Source organism: Spermophilus citellus (genome assembly GCF_964194105.1).
Source record: "Spermophilus citellus genome assembly, contig: SCAFFOLD_366, whole genome shotgun sequence".
Lineage (NCBI taxonomy): Eukaryota > Metazoa > Chordata > Mammalia > Rodentia > Sciuridae > Spermophilus > Spermophilus citellus.
This window is the reverse complement of record NW_027673182.1, coordinates 76,520-94,957: the sequence shown is the minus strand read 5'-3', so window position 1 is coordinate 94,957 and position 18,438 is coordinate 76,520. Positions and strand designations below refer to the sequence as shown.

General features: G+C 52.7%; 1 protein-coding gene across 1 annotated transcript; it reads left to right on the top strand.

Annotated features, from left to right (window-relative positions):
- Nucleotides 1-4,290: 4,290 nt before the first annotated feature.
- LOC308640020 (cell surface A33 antigen-like) lies at nucleotides 4,291-13,845 on the top strand (the record flags this gene model as incomplete). The annotated part of the gene is made up of 5 exons (XM_081312091.1): nucleotides 4,291-4,501; nucleotides 8,561-8,707; nucleotides 12,454-12,582; nucleotides 13,206-13,344; nucleotides 13,713-13,845. The coding sequence occupies exons 1-5, from the start codon at nucleotides 4,411-4,413 to the stop codon at nucleotides 13,843-13,845; spliced, it is 639 nt and encodes a 212-aa protein (XP_081168217.1). The 5' UTR covers nucleotides 4,291-4,410.
- Between the last annotated feature and the right edge of the window lie 4,593 nt (nucleotides 13,846-18,438).

The window sequence follows — 18,438 nt, the reverse complement described above, 5'->3', positions numbered from 1 at the left end:
CTTAGGGAGGACTGATGCCCTTCACAAAGGTTTTACTTACCTTTTCTTCTCCAGTGAACTTTTTGAAATTTTCCTGTTATTGATCTTTCTCCTGTTTTCTAGAATACAGACATCATTGGAGATTGCTCTGTCATGGTTGGTCAGGAGTGAGCCCTCCAATATACCTGTATGAGAATCAATTAGAGTGCTTATTAAAGTGCATACATTAATACTCTTTTACCTGAACTATTTACTTTTTCCCATTCATATCATTTTGTTCCTTTTGTTCTTTTGTCACACTGCTGGTCCATTCTTTTATCAACTTTGAAACCCTTCCTATTTTCTCTTATTTTTTTGCATACAATTCTTAATTCACCTTTATACCACCATTTGTCATATCTCTGTTTGTATATAAGGTATGTTAACACCAAATTCACATCTTCATACAAGTATTTTGTATTTTAACGACCCTCTCCTTCCTGTTTTCTAAAGCTATAGTTAGTTGCAGATAGAGCAATTTTAGGGTGTTGGTTAGGAATATAGGCTGTGGATATATGCTGTTCATTTTAAAATTTTTAATTTTTTTTCTTTTACAAGATAAAAAAAAACTAGTTACCTAAAAATACTTCTGTGCTTCATTGTCATAGTAATTATATATATATTTCATAGTGCTGTTTTTATATATATCCATATAAAATTAATATGCATATTAATCCCCTATTAGATTACAAATTTCTTGAAGGGAGGGCCTGATCTATTAATTTAATGGATTTTACATAATAAACGGTTTGGAAAATAGTGTATCAAGTAATAGGATGGTGGCAAAATTCTGTTACCATTGTGTCCAAAGTAGCAGGTTTTAGCAAGGGGCAAAGGAGGATAAGAAAAATAAAAACTCACACACAGACAAATATTTTTGAAGATAAAGCTGGGGTCAGGTGGAATGCTGATCTCTGATGGAGAAGCAGGTCTAAAGAAATCTTCCGGCAATCTTTATTTATATATGCCTCATCAGCATCTTTCTTTGTACTCATATCTTTATATGGCTAACAATATCATGCAACTATTCACAGTTGCATTCCACAATTGCAGTGTGCAATGTTAGGAGCTTTGTGTAGTTCTCAAGAAAGTCCATTGTCTGAAGTTACTGTTAGGGGCACATGTCCAGGTGCAGCAGACTGGTGAAACATTGTGGTTTTCTAGCAAGAGAGTTCCTCTGTTCCCAGTAGCTGTGTGTCTTAGATCAAGATTGAGGCTGGTAAGTCTCTAGAACAGAGTCTCCTCATGCAGTGTATAGCCACTGGGACTCTGGCACCTTTGCACAAAAACATTCCCAGGTAACAGGTATGCCACAGCCATGAGGTCATCAGAGACCCCAATCTCAGACACAGCTCTCCCATTCTCTGTCACTGCTCTCCACAGCAATCTTCACTTTAAGATTGTTTTTCTGAGGCTATTTACTTAATGTAAATTTTAACAGAAGGTAATTTAATATTCTCTATTATATTTCAGAAATTCTAATAAATCATTGATTGACCAGCACCATTTTACCAGTTGGAATGAGTTGTCAGAAATGGTAATAGTGCTTTTAGATCCAACATGTGACAGACAGGTGTTGTGTAAGGTGTCTGTTCATCTTTGAATTTGATTGCTAGCAAATAATGTAAAAGTTTGTGGTTTTTTTCCACGTTTAAGTCACCATGAGTTAGTAGTTTAGGGAAATAAAACACTCTAAAAAGAAAGAGCCCAAAGTACCATCAGTCAAGGAAAGAAAAAAAGGTGGCAAAGGCCTTTGGAGATTTGGGGACAGAAAGCCATGAAAAAGAATCTAAAACCAAAGGGAAAGATGACAAAGACAGACAAAAATCTCTCTGATACCATCCGCAGAATCAACTGCACCTGCGGGGGGGGGGGGCAGGCAGGAGCAGGTGTGTCAGGTGAAGGACGGCTGGAGTACATCATCTTCATTTTCGAAGTCACCTGTCCTCAGATCTCTCCATTGGCCAGTCTCGCATGACCCAATGGTTCCTGTAGAGTCAGTCCTCTCTTTGATTCGAATACTCCTCACTCTAAGGCCAGGTCATTTGATGGGGCCCTCCCCATTGAAAACCTGTTCCCACCTCACCCCTGTTCTAGCTACACGGCTCCACACCCTGGTCCCCCGGTACCGTGGCACTGTCTGCACGTGCTCCTCTGCCCCCCTGGCTTGCTTTCACCCCCACAGTCAACTGAGCTCACCCGTGTTTTCACTATTAGCCTTTGGGACCCAGAGGCCCCCCAGCACCCGGGTGGTCTCGCCCTGGCTCTCTCCAAGCCCCCCTGGTCCCTTTGAGTGACACCACCAGGCTTGCCATTTCTCTACTCCTTCACTGGGTGGCTTTATCTAGCCTGCGAGTCGGAGAACACCTGCCTGTCACTGCCCCCAAACCCTCAGCCAGCTGTGCTCGCCGCCCCGGGCTGCTGCTGGCCTGCTCTTCCAGGTCATCCTCGGACACGCCAGGCAGCCCCTGTGGAAACGGAGCCAGCAGTTCTTCTTACAGCACCCCCTTCCTCCTGTTTCCTCTTTGGGAAAGGACACCGACCCTGGAGGGCTGCCCCGCCCTGATTCTAAACCCTCTCCAACCCTGGGGCCTGCCTCTTCCCTGCTCCACCCCGCCACCTGAGTGTACCACCACGACCTGGTCTGGGGCCAGCACCTTCCACCTGAGTTGTGGGACTGTGTTCTTGGTGGATCCCCTTTCCCCTTCCAATTCATTCTGTACCCCACTTCCTAAAATCTGAGACTCTAGTGCCTTCAAGGTAAGATGCAAGCTCTTCAGCCCCACGCAGGCGTCCCCCAGGGCTGCCTTGGCATGGGCTCCAGAGCTCAGGTCCAGAGCCAGGTGCCCAGCTGGAACCCAGCTCTGCCGCTTCCTGGGCCACGCGGCCTCGGAAGAGGCCTGAGCTCGGGGTGCGCTCTGCCTCACGGGATGCAGCTGGAACCCTAAGATCCACCGCGTGAGGTGTGAGCTGACACACGCCAACTGCCGGGACGCAGCCAACGCGGGGCGGGCACTGCCCAAGGAGCAGCCGCCACTGGCCTCCCCCGCCCCCTCCCTGCCATCCTCCCTCCAACTCCTTCACACTGACCACCTACTGGTCCGTTTGCCCGGACGTCCACTGGCTCCTCCCGGCACAGCCAGCCCCAGCCCTCCACTGGCTAGTTCTCTGTTATTTTTCAGGATTCCTAGCACCTCTCTTAGAAGGCCCCCGAGCTCCACGCCTAGAAGTGATGCCTGTCTTAGGCAGTCCCAGCGCTGGCCTTAGAGGTTGCCTAGTGTGGCTGCCCGCAAGCCCATCACTTGTGGGGAAGAGCCCCCGAGTTACCCACCCCCGAGTGCCAGGAGCCAAGCAGGAGCCAAGCAGGAGCCAAGCAGAGGCTCAGCAAGGCCGAGGCCAAGCGGTCAAAACCCCTGCGCCTGGCTGCCTTGCCTGAGCTACCTGCTGTGCCTTCACTGCAGCTCCCTGAGGCAGGCACAAGAGGAAATGGGGTCACAGAGAGGTCAAGCACATGCTCAAGGTCACCCGAGCAGTGAGTGGCAGAACTGGGGTTAGAAGACAAGCAGCCTGGCTGGAATGTCCGGGTCCAGCTCCGCCATGTGCTGTTAGGCCAACAATCAGTTATCAGCACCTAAATGACTTCCAAAGCCAGGAGTCAAGAAAATACAGGGGGCTGGGCCTGTGCTGCACGCTGTCCTCCCAGCAGCTCAGTGGTGAGGCAGGAGTCCCGAGTTCAAAGCCAGCCTCAGCCACTTAGGAAGGCCCTAAGCAACGCAGTGAGACCCTGTCTCTAAATAACAAGGGCTGGGGATGTGGCTCAGGGGTTGAGTGCCCCTGGGTTCAATCCTCAGTATCAAAAAAATAAAAATGAAGTAAAAGAAAACAGAAAAGAAAGTGAGTTGGAAGCCCTGGGTGGTTGCTCAGTAAGTACGGGCCGTCTGACTGAAGGGGAGGAGACAAGAGGCGGGTGATCAGCCAGAGAGGCCCGAGGGATCCCAGAAAGCCCGCTGCCCCACGAGTGCCCCGGGGGCTGAACTGCCCTCCCCTTTCCCAGGGTTCCATTCCTTCCACTTAAGGTGAATCCTAGACCTCCCAGAGGGACAGGAGCTGAAGGCACCACCAATGGGCACCTGCGCTGGCTCTGGTCTGAGGGGCCTGTGTGTCTGTGCCTCTGGGGTCTCGGGGGAGCCAATCAGGGCCACCAAGGACAGGCCCAGGTCAGGGCCTTGGGGGAGAGGACCAGGTGTCATTTCTTATTCCTCTCAGGAAAGAGTGGTCATCTGGACATTTAAGACCCAAAGCTACATCTTCGGCGAGCTTTATGAGAATCGCGTCAACATATCAAGCAATGTTGGGTAGCCGGACGCCTCCATCACCATCGACCAGCTGACCATGGATGACAACGGCACCTACGAGTGCTCCGTCTCGCTGCTGTCAGACATGGTGGGCACCTCCAAGTCACGTGTCCGCCTGCTGGTCCTGGGTGAGTGCTGCGTCTCTCTCTTGGGTGGTGGGAAGAGGCTGGGGCCAGTAAAAGCACCTGGTGGCAAGGTACTTGGTGATAAGGCAGGGTATTTGGTGGCAAGGTAGTTGGTGGTAACTTACCCGTGGTAAGGTAAGCAAGTTGCCCAGTGATGAGGCAAGGTACTTGGTGATAATGCAGGGTATTTGGTACCGTGGTAGGTTCCCCAGGTGAGACGACAGGCAGCAGTGGCTTGCCACTCTGTCCCAGGGCAGGGCCCACTGCTCCCCCTTTGAAATGAGGACTGCCTGAGTTCTCCACAAATGGCAGACTGTTCCAGAGGTCAGAGAAGGAGGGTCTGGAGTGGCCTTCCCACCCGGAGCTCTTCTCCCCACACCAACTCCTCCCTTTCCATGACAAACTCATGAAAGAGAAGAAAAAGAGAAGCCCCCAATCCTGTTGTGCCTCAATATGGGACTCTCAGGGCCACGTGGTGACTGAGGTAGTGCACCTCTCCCTGTCCTAGTGCAGCTCCCAGAGGAAGATCCCACACCACCCTCCCACACCCGCCCGGCAGACACCACTGTCAGGCTCCGCTACCTTTGGGTTTTGTTTGTTTTCTGTGGTTCTGGGGATGGAACCCAGGGCCTCACACACGCTAGGCAAGCGCTCTGCCACTGAGCCCCAGCTTCAGCCCCTCCGCTACTTTTGAAGATGTTCTGAGACAAGTGACTTATTGGAACGTATGGTTTTGGAAGAGCCCAAAAGATCATCTACTTCAGTATCCTCGGTTTTCAGATGAGACAGAGAGGAAGAAAGCAACTTCTCAAAGCGAGTATTGGAAAAACCTCAGTGGGGGCTGGGGATGTGGCTCAAGCTGTAGCGTGCTCGCCTGGCATGCGTGTGGCCCGGGTTCGATCCTCAGCACCACATACCAACAAAGATGTTGTGTCCGCCGAGAACTAAAAAATAAATATTAAAAATTCTCTCTCTCTCTCTCTCTCTCTCTCTCTCTCTCTCTCTCTCTCTCTCCTCTCTCACTCTCTCTTAAAAAAAGAAAAGAAAAGAAAAACCTCAGTGGGCGCCATGTAGGCCCACTGTGAGGAACAGCCCTACCCCAGCAGGCAGCGACTCGTCAAACCTTTTTCTGTTTAAAAGGTCACTTTTCTGTTTCTTTCCCCTTCACAGCACCTGGCAGTGTTTTATTTCTAACTGCATAAGGGGATGCTTGACTGAAAGCATTTCAGGGATCCAGACTGCACAGCCACACAAGCTAGTGCTGCGTAGATAACCGCAAAGACCACTCCACCCTCCTCTGTGGGCCGCCCGGGCCAGGCCAGCAGGTCCTCCTGCTCCCTCAGGCTCCAAAGCAGGAGCAACTTGATTCTTCTTTATTCTTCATGCACATTTCTCCTGATCAACACAGATAGACCCACCCAGTCACGGCGTAAACTCTGCCACCTGGATGGACTATGATCATTCAACCGTTTCCTATGGTGCACATCAAGGCGGTTGCCATTTCCCCACAGGGACAATGCTGTCATATAACCCCAGTGCGCGCACACACGGAGACATAGGTATGCTGGGGTTAGTTTAAACAGCTCCAGGTCCTTTCACTCCATGTCAGGAGCCAGCCTGAGGGTGAAGGACACAGTTCCATCTGAAACACATCACTCAGTGAAATCAATGTTTTGCTTTTAAAAAGAAAGAGATCACTTTGTCCGACCTGCTACGAACAATTCTTGGAAGATTTCTTCCGCAGGGCGGTTGGTTGGTGGAGACTGCCGGCTGCCCGGTGGCCTGCTGTGGGTCCCTGGATCTTGGAGCAGGTGCGCAGCGCCCGCGCGGCCTCTGGCGCCCCCTGGCGTCTGCAGCGGGGGTGAGGCGTCCCGCCTCCCAGGGATGCTCAAGATGGCCCGGGAGGCAGAACCGGCGTGCATGTTGCTCAGTGGAGGTCGCCCTGCCTCTGGTGGGAGCCCAATGAGGGCAGGGGCGGCCTGCAGAGGCCAGGGCGTTGTGGAAAGCTCACCTCCTGGGGCTGGCTGCTGCCTTCTTGCCATCATCTCAAACTGGGCTCCTGAGAAATTCAGGATGTGATTTCCAGGCTTTCTCCATCACGCTGGTCTTCAAATGCTCCAGAATCATCATCATCATCATCCCTTGGTTACTCCCCTTCCCCTTTGTCGCGGTTCACGGAGCTACCTGGCCTAGCAGGGCTCTAGGTGCATCCCCACACTTGGTGGGACTTGGTGGGACTCTGGCCAGCTGGGGCTCCTCCAGGTGTTGGTGCTCCTGCCGGCTCCCCTGTGGCCTGAGGGCCGTGCCTCCTGGTGAAGGCTGCCTGGGAACAAGAGGGAAAGGTCGGGCACCAGAGAGCCCTGTTCTGCACCCCCCTGGAGCTCAAGAGAGAAGCAGCAGGCCTGTCCTGGTTCCTTGGAAATGTCACTTCCTCTTGTCCCCCAGGAACCTCTCATCCCCAAAGTGGGCAAGAAGGCAGCTGTTTCATGGTCTTCGGGTGGCAGCCTCCCTGGGTTCATGCTGCTGCAATCCTGGGGAACTGGGCCGGGATATAGGAGGACTGGATGGGATCCCTCTGCCCCTTAGGTTTAGGGACTGTCCTCCTGGGAGCAGCAATGAGCAAGTGCGTCTGATGTGTTATCCCTCCTCCTCACGCCTGGCTGGCTCCCTGGCGGCTAGGGATGTGGGACACACCCAGCAACACACCTGTTTTCAGAGAGCACTGCAGCTGCTAGCCAGGGCAGGAAGGTGTGTCCTGGACAGCTGTTCCCCATAACTTCCGGGTGGGGCCCAGATTGGGATGACAATCAATGCTCAGTGACTGTGCACATGGATGGCAGAAGTGGTGGCACTGTTCAATGGCAAGCAAGCCATCCCAGGGGGTGTGTGGATGTGCTCTCCCCCACCCTCAGGCCGCTGCCGGAGGCCTCCAGCAAGCTCCAGCCTTCGCATACAGAGCCTTCTGTCGGCCTGGCCTGGAGTGCCCCGCCTCTCCTCTGGCCCACCCACCTCCACTGTTGGCCTCCTGTACCCCCACTCTCCTTCATGTCCCAGCCGTGTGTGAGTGGGCCTGGCTGTCTGCCTGGAGGCAGTGAGACTGCTTGTCCTTTGCCCCCGGGGTTTCCTGGTGCAGTGTCCAGCACTTTAAGGCAGGCCTGCTGACGCACCCTACACCGTGGCCTGTGAAGGCCGCTGGGGGAAAGGCTCCAGGCCCCAGGGAGGCTGTGGGTAGCTGAGGATGTGGGTTGTTGGTGGCCTCTGGGTTTGAAACCTCTTTGCTGGGGCTCCCCTTTCTTATCCCTGCCCCTGTGTCCCTTTGGTCTCAGTGGACACCTCTGGGGCTGCCCAGGGTCCCTCCTATCATCCAGCCAGGGCAGTTATGTGTTTTCTGAGCACAATGCGGGAAGGGGCCAAAGCAAAACCAGAGAACGTCACTGAGAGATCAGAGCTGAAGGGCTCTTGAGAGCCTTTGACCGAGGGGTGGCCAATACCAGGTCCAGGCCACTGCCTGTTTCCACAGGTCTAAAGCATTATTTAAAAAGCAATCACAGTAACGCAGTCCACAGATGTAAAAGCATCGCCTCTGGCCCTCTACGGAGAGGTGTGATGTCCCTAATTTTGCAGATGGGAAGGTGGGGGACCTGAGGGAGTGGGATTTCCCCAACGTGGCAAGGGGTGTGCAGTGGGTGCTGGGTCTGCAGTCAGGAGAACTGGGGGATATCCCAGCTTGCCAGCACCCATGAGAGGTGACCCCTCTGGGCCTCAGTTCCCCATCTTTATGATGGCCACATTGGACTGCCTTCAAAATCCCATGACTCTGAAGTAGAGAGCACAGGATCCGAGCTGGGGTGCCCCTGCCGGACACCATGCTGGCCACGTCCGTGCTGCCTCTCGGCGGGCAACAGCGGGAGCCCATACTTTGAAGTGAAGTGATCTCCCAGCGTCCCATCTCACCACCGAGCACAGATTCCTCGGCCTGGGAATGAACACGGTCTTGAGGAGGCAGGTGGCGGCCCACCCCATCCAACGTGCTCCTTCTCCTTCCCAGTGCCACCCTCCAAGTGCCACCCTCCTGCAGCATTGAGGGAGAGACAGTGATTGGGAACAACATCCAGCTGACCTGCCAGTCAGCAGAGGGCTCCCCGGCCCCGCAGTACAGCTGGAAGAGCTACAGCACCCAGAACCAGGAGCAGCCACTGGTCCCGCCAGGTGAGGGACAGTGGGGGAGGCAAGAGCGGCCGGGAGGCAGGGCTGACCAGTCAGATGCCCTGGAGGGCTGCTCCTCCACTGGGCGCTTGTGATTCTGGGGCCTTCCATTCAAGCACTGGTATCTCATAAGGCCTACCTGGCAGGTATTTGTGAGAAATGAAAATGATTCACGGGAAGTACTCAGCAGAAGCACTCAGCAGAAGCACTCAGCAGAAGCACTCAGCAGAAGCATGTGATAAGTGCTGTCTCAGTTTCCTCGTTCCCCATCCTATTCTTCTCCTGTGAAAGCACAAACTGATGGCCACTCTGCGCAGAGGCACTGGTGGGATTTTAATTATGACCTAAAGTGTACATTTGAGGCCCTGAGTCTAAGCTTGTGGCTCCACCCAAGAGGGGAATGTCCTAGTCCCACCTCCTATCTGTATCCCATCCCAGTCCACCCAAGCTCACCACCCCCTCCTCTGCAAACTCACCACCTGTTTATGGCCCTGCCCCCAGTTTCACCACGTGGGCCACAAGGAAGGAGGCGGGAGGTTTGCTACTGTTGCCAAGAGACCAGCTCTGTGCTGGGCAGCTGGTATTTGACCTTTAAGTCCAGAGAGAAGCTAGGAGGGAAAAAGAGTTCTACAAATATTATACTGCCTTTGCCTGGTGCCGGCCCGCTGCTCACCCAGTGCTGCACCCTCCTGAAGACAGGGATGACAGGGCCTGAAGGGTCCCTCAGGGAGGCAGGCCTCTGCCGTGGGCCTCAGCACCTTCTGGAAGCCTCACAGGGCACCGGGTCCCAGCCCTTCTGCCTCTCCTGGGAGAGACCTCTCTGTGACCAGGAGCCAAAGCTTAGTTCTCAGGTGATCCCTGGGGGGTCTAGGAGCAAGGCAGGAGGTTGGAGGGAGCAGCTTTGTCCTGCCTCAGTCAGAATGGGGACCTTGTGGGACAGGCAGGGCTGTGAATGGCCGCACCAGTGCCAGATGTTGAGGTCCAGAGGAGAGGCTGTCCCACCCCACCTGCCACGGGCCCGGAACCTGTCCCCATCTTCTTCCTCTGTGTGTCAGTCCGAAACCTCTTCTGAATTTTAAAACACTGCAGCCCACCATGTTGGCATGGCCCCTCCGACCTCCTGCATTCGCACAGAATGTCCAACATCAGAGATCGGTCCCTTCTGACTTGGTGCTCAGTGGAAACAAACTAGCAGAGAAAGGAACAGGGATCTGCAACCAGGAAGCCAGGATTTCTCCTCTTGTAGCTGCGAGTCTCTTGCAGCCTCTCTGCCCTTGCTATCCTTATCTGAGAAACGACAAAACCAGGAGGAGCCTAGTCACCTTCCTGGGAGGCTGTGGGCAGGGCTGGAGGAGCTCACCCAGGGGAGACCTCTGAGCACACTTTGTAGCCCATGCCGGTCAGCTGAGTTCCACATCCGGGAAGGAAGAGGATTGAGTATCAGGGAAGGAGGCTGGAATACTTTAGGGAAGGAGGTGGTAAAGGGCAGGGGTGGGTCAGGAGGATCCTGAGCCCCCAGGGTGAGCGGTGGCAGCCAGAGCTCATGGACAAGCCATAGAGGCAGGGGATGGGCAGAAAAGTCAGGCCTTGATAACCCCACACTGGTGTCTGGGGGGACCAGGGCTTCCGGGAGGGGAACTTCTCACAGCACCAACCAAGTGAAGGTGGGAGGCAATGGCTGTCCCCTTTGTGTACCCCTTAGCCACAAGGTGTCACCACTGCAGCAAAAACGGCAGTTTCCCTGGATGTCAGAACTGATCAGTCCCTTTACAAGGCAGCTTTGGAGCCCCAGCTCCTTCACAAAGGCAGACCCACAGAGTGGTTGTGCCCGGCTCACTGCAGAGCAGCTGTGCCCCACGCTGCCCCACCCGCCAGGTACCGTCTGCAGGGCGCTGTGTGCACCTGGCCTTAGACGGAGTGTCACCTTGTCAAGCTTCAGGTCTAAGCTTACCCAGGGTCTGGGAGCACTTCCCACAGTGTTTCTCCCCACAGCGTGTTCCCCTCTTAACAAGATCCAGTGCACTGAGTAAATGGGACCACTGGTGCCATAAACCCTTATCAGAGATTCCCAGGGCTCGCTAGCACCCGGGGACGTGGAGAGCTGTGCCTTAGGGAGCTCATTAACGCCTGCCCAGAGACACCTAAGCTCGCTTTGCTCATGGACCCCCTTGCCAGGACCAGAAGTGTTATTCTGGAACACGCAGTTGGGATTCCAGGGCAGAAAGAGCAGCCTCTGAGAGAATCCAGGGGTCAGTGCCCCAGTGTGCAGGGAGGAATTAGAAGAAAGTACTGCATTTGTGAAAAGATTGGAGGAAAGCAGCCCTAGGCCATGTGGTGAGGTATGGGGCCTGGTGGCGCCCACTCCTGCAAGGCTTCCTCCAACCCTTCAGAACACATGAAACCTCTCGCTCTTGGCTCCAACAGTGCCATTGGGATTTTGTTCTGTGTTTTCTCCTCTGTGGACAGAATAGGCCAAAGGACAAGGGCCCTCCTTAGCTGTGGTCAGCTTGTAGACTCCAGGTTAAACCAGCTGGAGGGACAGCTTTGGGTCCCTTGCACATCCTCATAATGGGCATGCGTGGCTTTCATAGTGTGAACTTTGAAGGACAGTTGTGGTGTTCTCCAGGGAGTTCGAGACCTGAACAGGACTTTTGTGTCTAGGACCTGGAGATGGGCGCCCTTGTTCCACCCACCGCACAAAACTGTTGGAGGGCTGAGCACGTGGAGGGTTCTGTGCACTGTGTGGCACATCCAGACAGGAAAGGCTGCTGAGGAGAGACCAGAGGCTGCCAGGCAGGGCTTCCCCCTGGGGAAGGGGCAGGAGATGAAGCCAGGTGGTGGACAGGCCAGGCCTATAACCTGTCACCAGGAGAGGAGCTGGACTTGTTGCTGAAGGTTAGGGGCAGCTCTGGAACAGCGAGGGCAGGACGAGGGCCCAGGAGGGCATGTGACCACCCGGTGGAAGCAGGTGTGGAGGCTGGCTCTGCAGTCAACAAGGAGGCTGGGTCTCCAGCTCCTCCTGAGGCTGTCGCTGCTCCCTCACTCAGGTGTCTTCACTCCACTTCCCAGCTGAGGCTCAGAGAGGCTGGCTCCCTGGAGCCATGGGGGTAAGAGAGCCTAGCCAGAGCCTGCCTCCTCCCCAGCCAACACCCCACACCCACACCCCACACCCACACCCCACACCCCACACCCGTACCCCCACACCCCCACACCCTCACCTCACACCTCTACACACCCCCACACTCCACACCCCCACACCCTCACCTCACCCCCACACCCCACCCCCACACCCCCACACCCCACCCCCACCCCCACACACCCATACCCACACCCCACTCCCCCCAGCGCAAGCGCACACCCTTGGGGCAGACACCTGTGCTCAGCCTGGCCTTCCGAGCTAGGTCTCGGGTGGTGAGCAGCCTTCCAGCCGTGAAGCACCCTCCGAGCCCTGCTCCTGTGCTTCCCTGGAGCCCTCAGGACACACCAGGCCACATTCACCAGCAGCACCTCATGTCCCGCCCACGAGCTGCGGGGCAGGTGTGGCCAGCTCTGACCATGGTGGGGAATCAGGCCCAAGGGAGCCACAGGGCCTGCCGAGGACGCAGGGCTAACAAGCCGCGTGCCACTGAGCCACCGTGGCTTGGGCTCCAGCCATGGAGGTGGAGATTCCCCTGCCCAGAGCAAGCGGCTGCTGCGGCTCCGTCCACGGGCCCTGCCTGCCCCGGCCTCACCCTCTGCTGTCCCCTCAGTCTCAGGCCAGACCGTCTTTCTGAAGAACATCTCCACAAACATGTCGGGCTACTACATCTGCACCTCCAGCAACGACGTGGGGATGGCATTCTGCAACATCACCGTGGCTGTCAGACCCCATGAGAGCTGTGGGGCAGGTGGCTGGCCGTGGTCCCAACTCAGCTGAGCCCTGGGAGATGAACTGGGACTCCCTTAGAGCCACTCACTGGCAGGGCAGCATGGGGACCTGGCAAGATTCCTCCTGTCCCAGGCCTGCCCTCACCTGGGGGCCAGTGTAGTTCACTGGATCTTTGGAAGTGGAGCCTGAGACTTCAGCACCTGGCATTCTGGAGGGTCCCAGTCCTCTGCCCCAAGAGTCACTCAGGGATCATGGGGCTGTACCCAGGGACAGCTGCCATGGCCCAGGCCCATCTTTTTAGGGTGGGACACTCTTCAGCTAGACACCAGGTCTAGCTCTAGCATGAGCTAGGAGCTGGCGGGACTAACACCCAAGGTCTCAGAGCTTGGGTGACCCAGGGTGTTGAGGTACAGAACCAGGGACCAATCTGTCCCTTCTCTAACCTGAGGAGTGTCCCTGGCCTGACTGGTCACGGTCCTGTAGACTATATCTTTTGAGGGGTGTGGCCAGAAGCCAACAGTGCCACAGGCCCAGAGGCTGGGAGGGACCTGCCCCATCCCCCTGCACTGCCTGCTGCCCCCTGGCACCAGCCACATCAGGGGCTGGGGAGTGAGCTACTCTGACCTGTTGCAGCCTCCATGAACATGGCCCTGTATGCGGGCATTGCTGGGGGCGTGGTGGCAGCCCTCATCAACATCATCGGCATCATCATTTACTGCTGCTGCTTCCGGGAAAAGGATGACAAGGAGGTGGACAAGGAGGACACGAGGCCGTGAGTGTTGGGCACAGCTGTGGGGGGCCTGGGCAGCCCACTCCTCACAGACATGTCCACCCCCTCTGAAGAACCTACTATGTTGGCACCCCTATTTTGTAGCAGCTCACCCAACAGTCCCAGGGCTGGCTTCTGTGGTCTGTGCTTGGCCGGGGCCAGGCCTGGGCGGGTCCCTGTTCTGCTCCCTAGTGCCTGCAGGTCAGGTCTGTGGCACCTTCCTGCCCACTCCCTGCCTGACCCTCCATGCAGGTCCCTTTGCAGTGGTGGTGGGGTGGCGGGTGTGAAGGCTGCTCTTCCCATAGTCTGCAGGAGCCCAGCTTCCCGGGTCCCAGGTGAGGGACCTTCCCCTCTGTCATCACGGCCTGCAGGAATCGGGCGGCTTACCAGGAGCCATCAGAGCAACTGAGAGAGCTTTCCAGAGGGAGGGAAGAGGAAGACGACTACAGGCACGAAGACCAGAGGAGCTCAGGGCGCGAATCCCCTGACCGAGCTGGACAGTGACGGGCCGCTGCAGCTGGGTGCAGGGAGGGTTGGGGCGCAGCCTCCTGCTTCCTGGCCTCCTTCTCCCAGGCCCGGCTCTGTCCTCCAGCCCAGGCAGTGGTGGGAGCACTTCTTCCCCACGCTTGCTTCTGGGGGCCTGGCTGGCCTGGCTGAAGGAATCCCACCTGTGACCAACCCGCCAACCCACTCCCCTGAAAAATGACCCCTGCCCACTGCCACACCTAGTTCAGGGTCTGCCCCCAGACCTGGACCAGGCCACAGCCTCCAGCGGCTGAAGCTGGCGGGAGCTCCCGCAGGCGTGCACAGCATGTGGGCAGCCCTGCTCAGAACTGCCCAAGGACGCCATGCCAGCCCTGCAAAGGAGCCCAGCACCCAGAGGAGCACCCCACAGAGGGTTGCACTGAGTGCATTTTTGCTGAAAGAGTGAAAGAATAAATGAGTACGCGGAGGATTCCCTTGTTCACCTCACTCCCGGGCACACGCCAGCTGGCCTTCAGCCTCCAGCTGCCCCAGCCTCAGCTGGCCTGGAGTAGGAACCCCTGGGGTGCCCGGCCCTCACAGCTCCTGCTTCCCTGGAGTCCCCGCAGCGTGACTGGGAGCCTGCTTTGGAAGGGCGGGCCTCCTTTGTGGGTCCTCTCTGATAGGACAGTGTGCCCCACTTGTCAGTTAACTGAATTGATCTAAAATGAACACCCACGAGCTCACGGATGGTACAGGGGCCCCCCCTCCCTGTGGCTCCTCCCTTGGTGGCTCCCAGAAGGAGTGGCGAGCTCACCTCTGCCTCCCAGCCCACATGGTGCACCTGGTGGAGGCTTTCGAACGCCTCAGCCTCGGCCCCCCAGCCCACTGCCCTGCCTGCTGCCTGGGGCCACCCCATGGATGTTCTCATCCAAGCGCAGTTTACTGTTAAGCAAATATCGATGTCTTGTCTGGATGACCCAAGTGAGGACGAGAACCAGGAAATCGGACCCATCATGTCAGCACGACAGCAGGTGATTTGTAGTCACCTACTGTATGCCTGTCCTCTTGGTCCCCAGGACACCCTTAGGTAGGAGCGAGGCTCTAGTGGAGGAAGTGACCCAGCAACACCATTACCTGAGGGAGGGACGAGGCCACAGGACGTGGTGGGGCAGATAGCAGCCCGAGGCAGTCTGGGTTCTTCAAAGAGGAGGTGACCTGCAGGCTGCACCTTTATGCCGTGGAGGTGAACTTATCTCAGTCTAGAAACTCAGTGGAATTTGGATGTTGTAGGTTCTCACTGTCAAAATCACCCACAATATGGTCTCCTTAGGCTGACTGGCACCCGTTCCCACTTCAAGGTTTTCATGGACAGTTCAGAGACTCAGGGTGCTGTAGAAGAGTCAAAAGCCACCCAACTGGCCCTTGTTTGGCACTCAAGTCAGTTTTCACACAATCCTCCCTTGCGGTTTCAAATATTAAGGCATATGACAATGTTGGCTGTGCACGTCACCCAAGGACGGCCCTAGGCTGCTTAGAGATGTCCCCCCAGGTCATATGTAGCTCACATCCATCCAGCAGATGATTCTTTTTGTCTACCTGACCCAGGTCCATCTCACCTGGGGCCACCGTGCCCTCAGTGGCTGATTGGTCATGGAATCAGAATAGGACAGGTTGGTTACCTTCAAGGAAACCTTGTCCTCTGCTAGTGTAACCAGACATCTTATCACGTGCAGAAGTTCTGGAATATTCTCTGGTCTTAGCCCCATCTCTGGATATTCTGACTTGTTTCGATTTGGGTGAGGCTAGGGATGGAGCCCAGGCCTTGTGAATGCCAGGCAAGCACACACCCTGGGTATTCCAGGTGGGGCCCTGGCACCTGCAGAAGTGGTTCTGTTGGGAAGTGTGGTCCTGTGGGAGGTGCCTCCTTGGCACCCTTGGCTGCTGAGTTTGTGTAGGGAGCTCTCCTGTTCTCAGGTGCGTTTCCAGAAAGACCTGGCCCTGGTTTCTGCTTAGTTCTTCTGCACCTCCTCAGTCAACCACACCAACCCTGCTCCTCTCTTCTTTCCCATTCCTACTCCAAAATTCCCCCAGCTCCAGGGAAGTCAGGAGGTCTGGAAATTGCTTTAATATTGCTGTAACAAGACCTCTCCTCCTAGCTGGCTAGATATTTGGAAGAAGCATTTGATAGATAAAATACAGTGACTGGAAACCACTATGGTAATCAGTCCTCATTTATCCTGTGCAGCATCAGAGGCTGGATTAAAAACAACAAGCCAAGTCCAGTTGTCAACTTTGTTGTCTTGTACAATGTCCATGATATATGTGCTTTGGTATGTGATAGCATGAAATCCCATGATATTTACACTGCATTGTCTCTCTCAGAGATCCATCCTTATTACTGTACCCCCCAAATTTTATAGTCTTCAAAAGTTCCTTCTAAATCTTTGACCAAGTCTTGGATTCTTCCTATTATTTTATGTACCTTCTCATGTACCTTCTTACCTGAGGTAACTTCTTTTTCCAAGTGAAATTAAGGATGAAGTGTGCTGCCAAGTATTCTGCTCGTTAGAAAAGTTTTTTCATTTTTTATTTTTCAAGGGTAATCCTGAAAGATACTGTACATTGGTGTTATTTCATTTCACTTTACTTCTAAATGAAGATAACTCGTATTTATTTCTAGTAATATTTTGATAGAGGTTGGCCAATTTCCTCTTCTATCTGATTCGCAAAAGGGACGTTTTCCCAAAGAAGGAAATGAATAGGTGTTGTATCACACCTTTGCTCTGAAATTGATTGGGGTTTTCTGAGAAAGAGTGTAACTTCAGTGATTATCTTCTTGGTTAGTTATTTGCTTAGTTTTTGGTCACACTCTACAAGTGTGACCTCAGGTGAAATGCCAAGGAAGATAGAGAGTAAAATAAGTAGAAGTTATCAATTGATTATATTTTTGTAACTGAAGTAAGGTTTGTGAAGTACTATATGACTTGCAAATCTCTCTGCCTTACATTTAAAATCAAAATATAAAATTCATCTTTATTTTTTATGTACCACCAATAAGCTTCTAAAAATAAAATTTACATCTATTATTTTTCTAATCCTGTTCATGATTTCTCTATTTTCTTGATTATATGAAGTTTTTATAACTTATACTAACTTGATAATTTGTGTCATTTCCTGGTTTACAAACACTTATTGATTTTTGTCTCTTTTTAGTTATACTTGGCCTCCAGTGACTAAGGGAAATCTGCTCCTTAGTCAGACTTCCGATCTGCTCCTCCCAGCCAGGCTTCTGCCTCTCAGCTTCCCAGACCCTCATGCAGTTGGTTGTAAATTCTTCCAGAAGCTGTTTTGCTGTCTACTTCTCAGGACTAAAAATAAATATCAAAATTTTAAAAAAGATACTTTAGGGCTGGGGATATGGCTCAAGTAGTAGCGTGCTTGCCTAGCATGCATGAAGCACTGGGTTCCATGCTCAGCACCATGTAAAAATAAAAAAAAAATAAAGATATTGTGTCCACCTAAAACTAAAAATGAATATTTTTTTAAAAAATAGATACTTTAAAAAGCAAAATGTAGAGGGAGAATGTAGCAACATTTTTTTTTTTTTGGTAATTAGGCTTTTTAAAAATTTTTTAACATTTGTCTGTTTTAAATGTGGGACACCCACTAACACTTCATCAAAATAACAGTTTCTTTTCTGAGTTCAGGTGACCAAGGAATAGCCACACCCTTGGAACAAAACAAAACACACACATGCACACACACACACACACACACACACACACACAACCAGAATTATCTTTAACCTAACTTTTTATTTGATGTCTCAGATCCCCTTAACTTTGCACATTAGCTTCTTTGTTCAGTTGAATTGAAACTGCTTTTTGTAGTTGGAAAGAGTGTGACTATTGAACTTGAAACCTTTTATTCTGGGCATCTTGGTGGTTTCTGGTGAGGTTAAGTGGGTGAGAGGGTGAAGGGAAAGTGGGGGATTCTTTCCTATCATAACATGAAGTTTTCCCTACAGTCTGCTCTCAGGTGCCAGACCTCAAGTATTTTTTACAGTGGTATACTTTGATTATTTTTACTTCCCCTTTACCCATTAGTTTTAACAGCATTTTATCAAACTGCACTTATTAAGAACCACTTTTAAAATAAAGTTATAGTTCATCTAACCAGTCTGTACTTATTGCTTATGGTTTCACTCACCTGCTATGCCTGTTTTTGGTCTGAAAAACAGATATATTATTTTCCATATTTTATCCATTTTCCTACACATATATACTGAAAAGCAAATTAGGTCTGGAAATATTCGATTTTGATTGAATGCTATAATGAAGAAAATAAAATTTAAATATGCTAAATATATCTCCAGATTTTATCAAGTAGCTATGCTTAAAACAAAGAAAATATCCTAAAATTAAAAACCATGGTCAGCTTCAAAAAAGCAAGAATAAAACCCAAGTATTTATCCTTTATGATGGATTATAGATGATAAATACAGAATAACCTCAAGATTTAAAGGAAAAATAGTATTCAACCTGGTATTCTAAAATGAAGCAGATTGTCCATCAATTATAAATAAAAATAGATTTTCATAAATAATAAAAATCTAAAAAGCAATTTTCCATG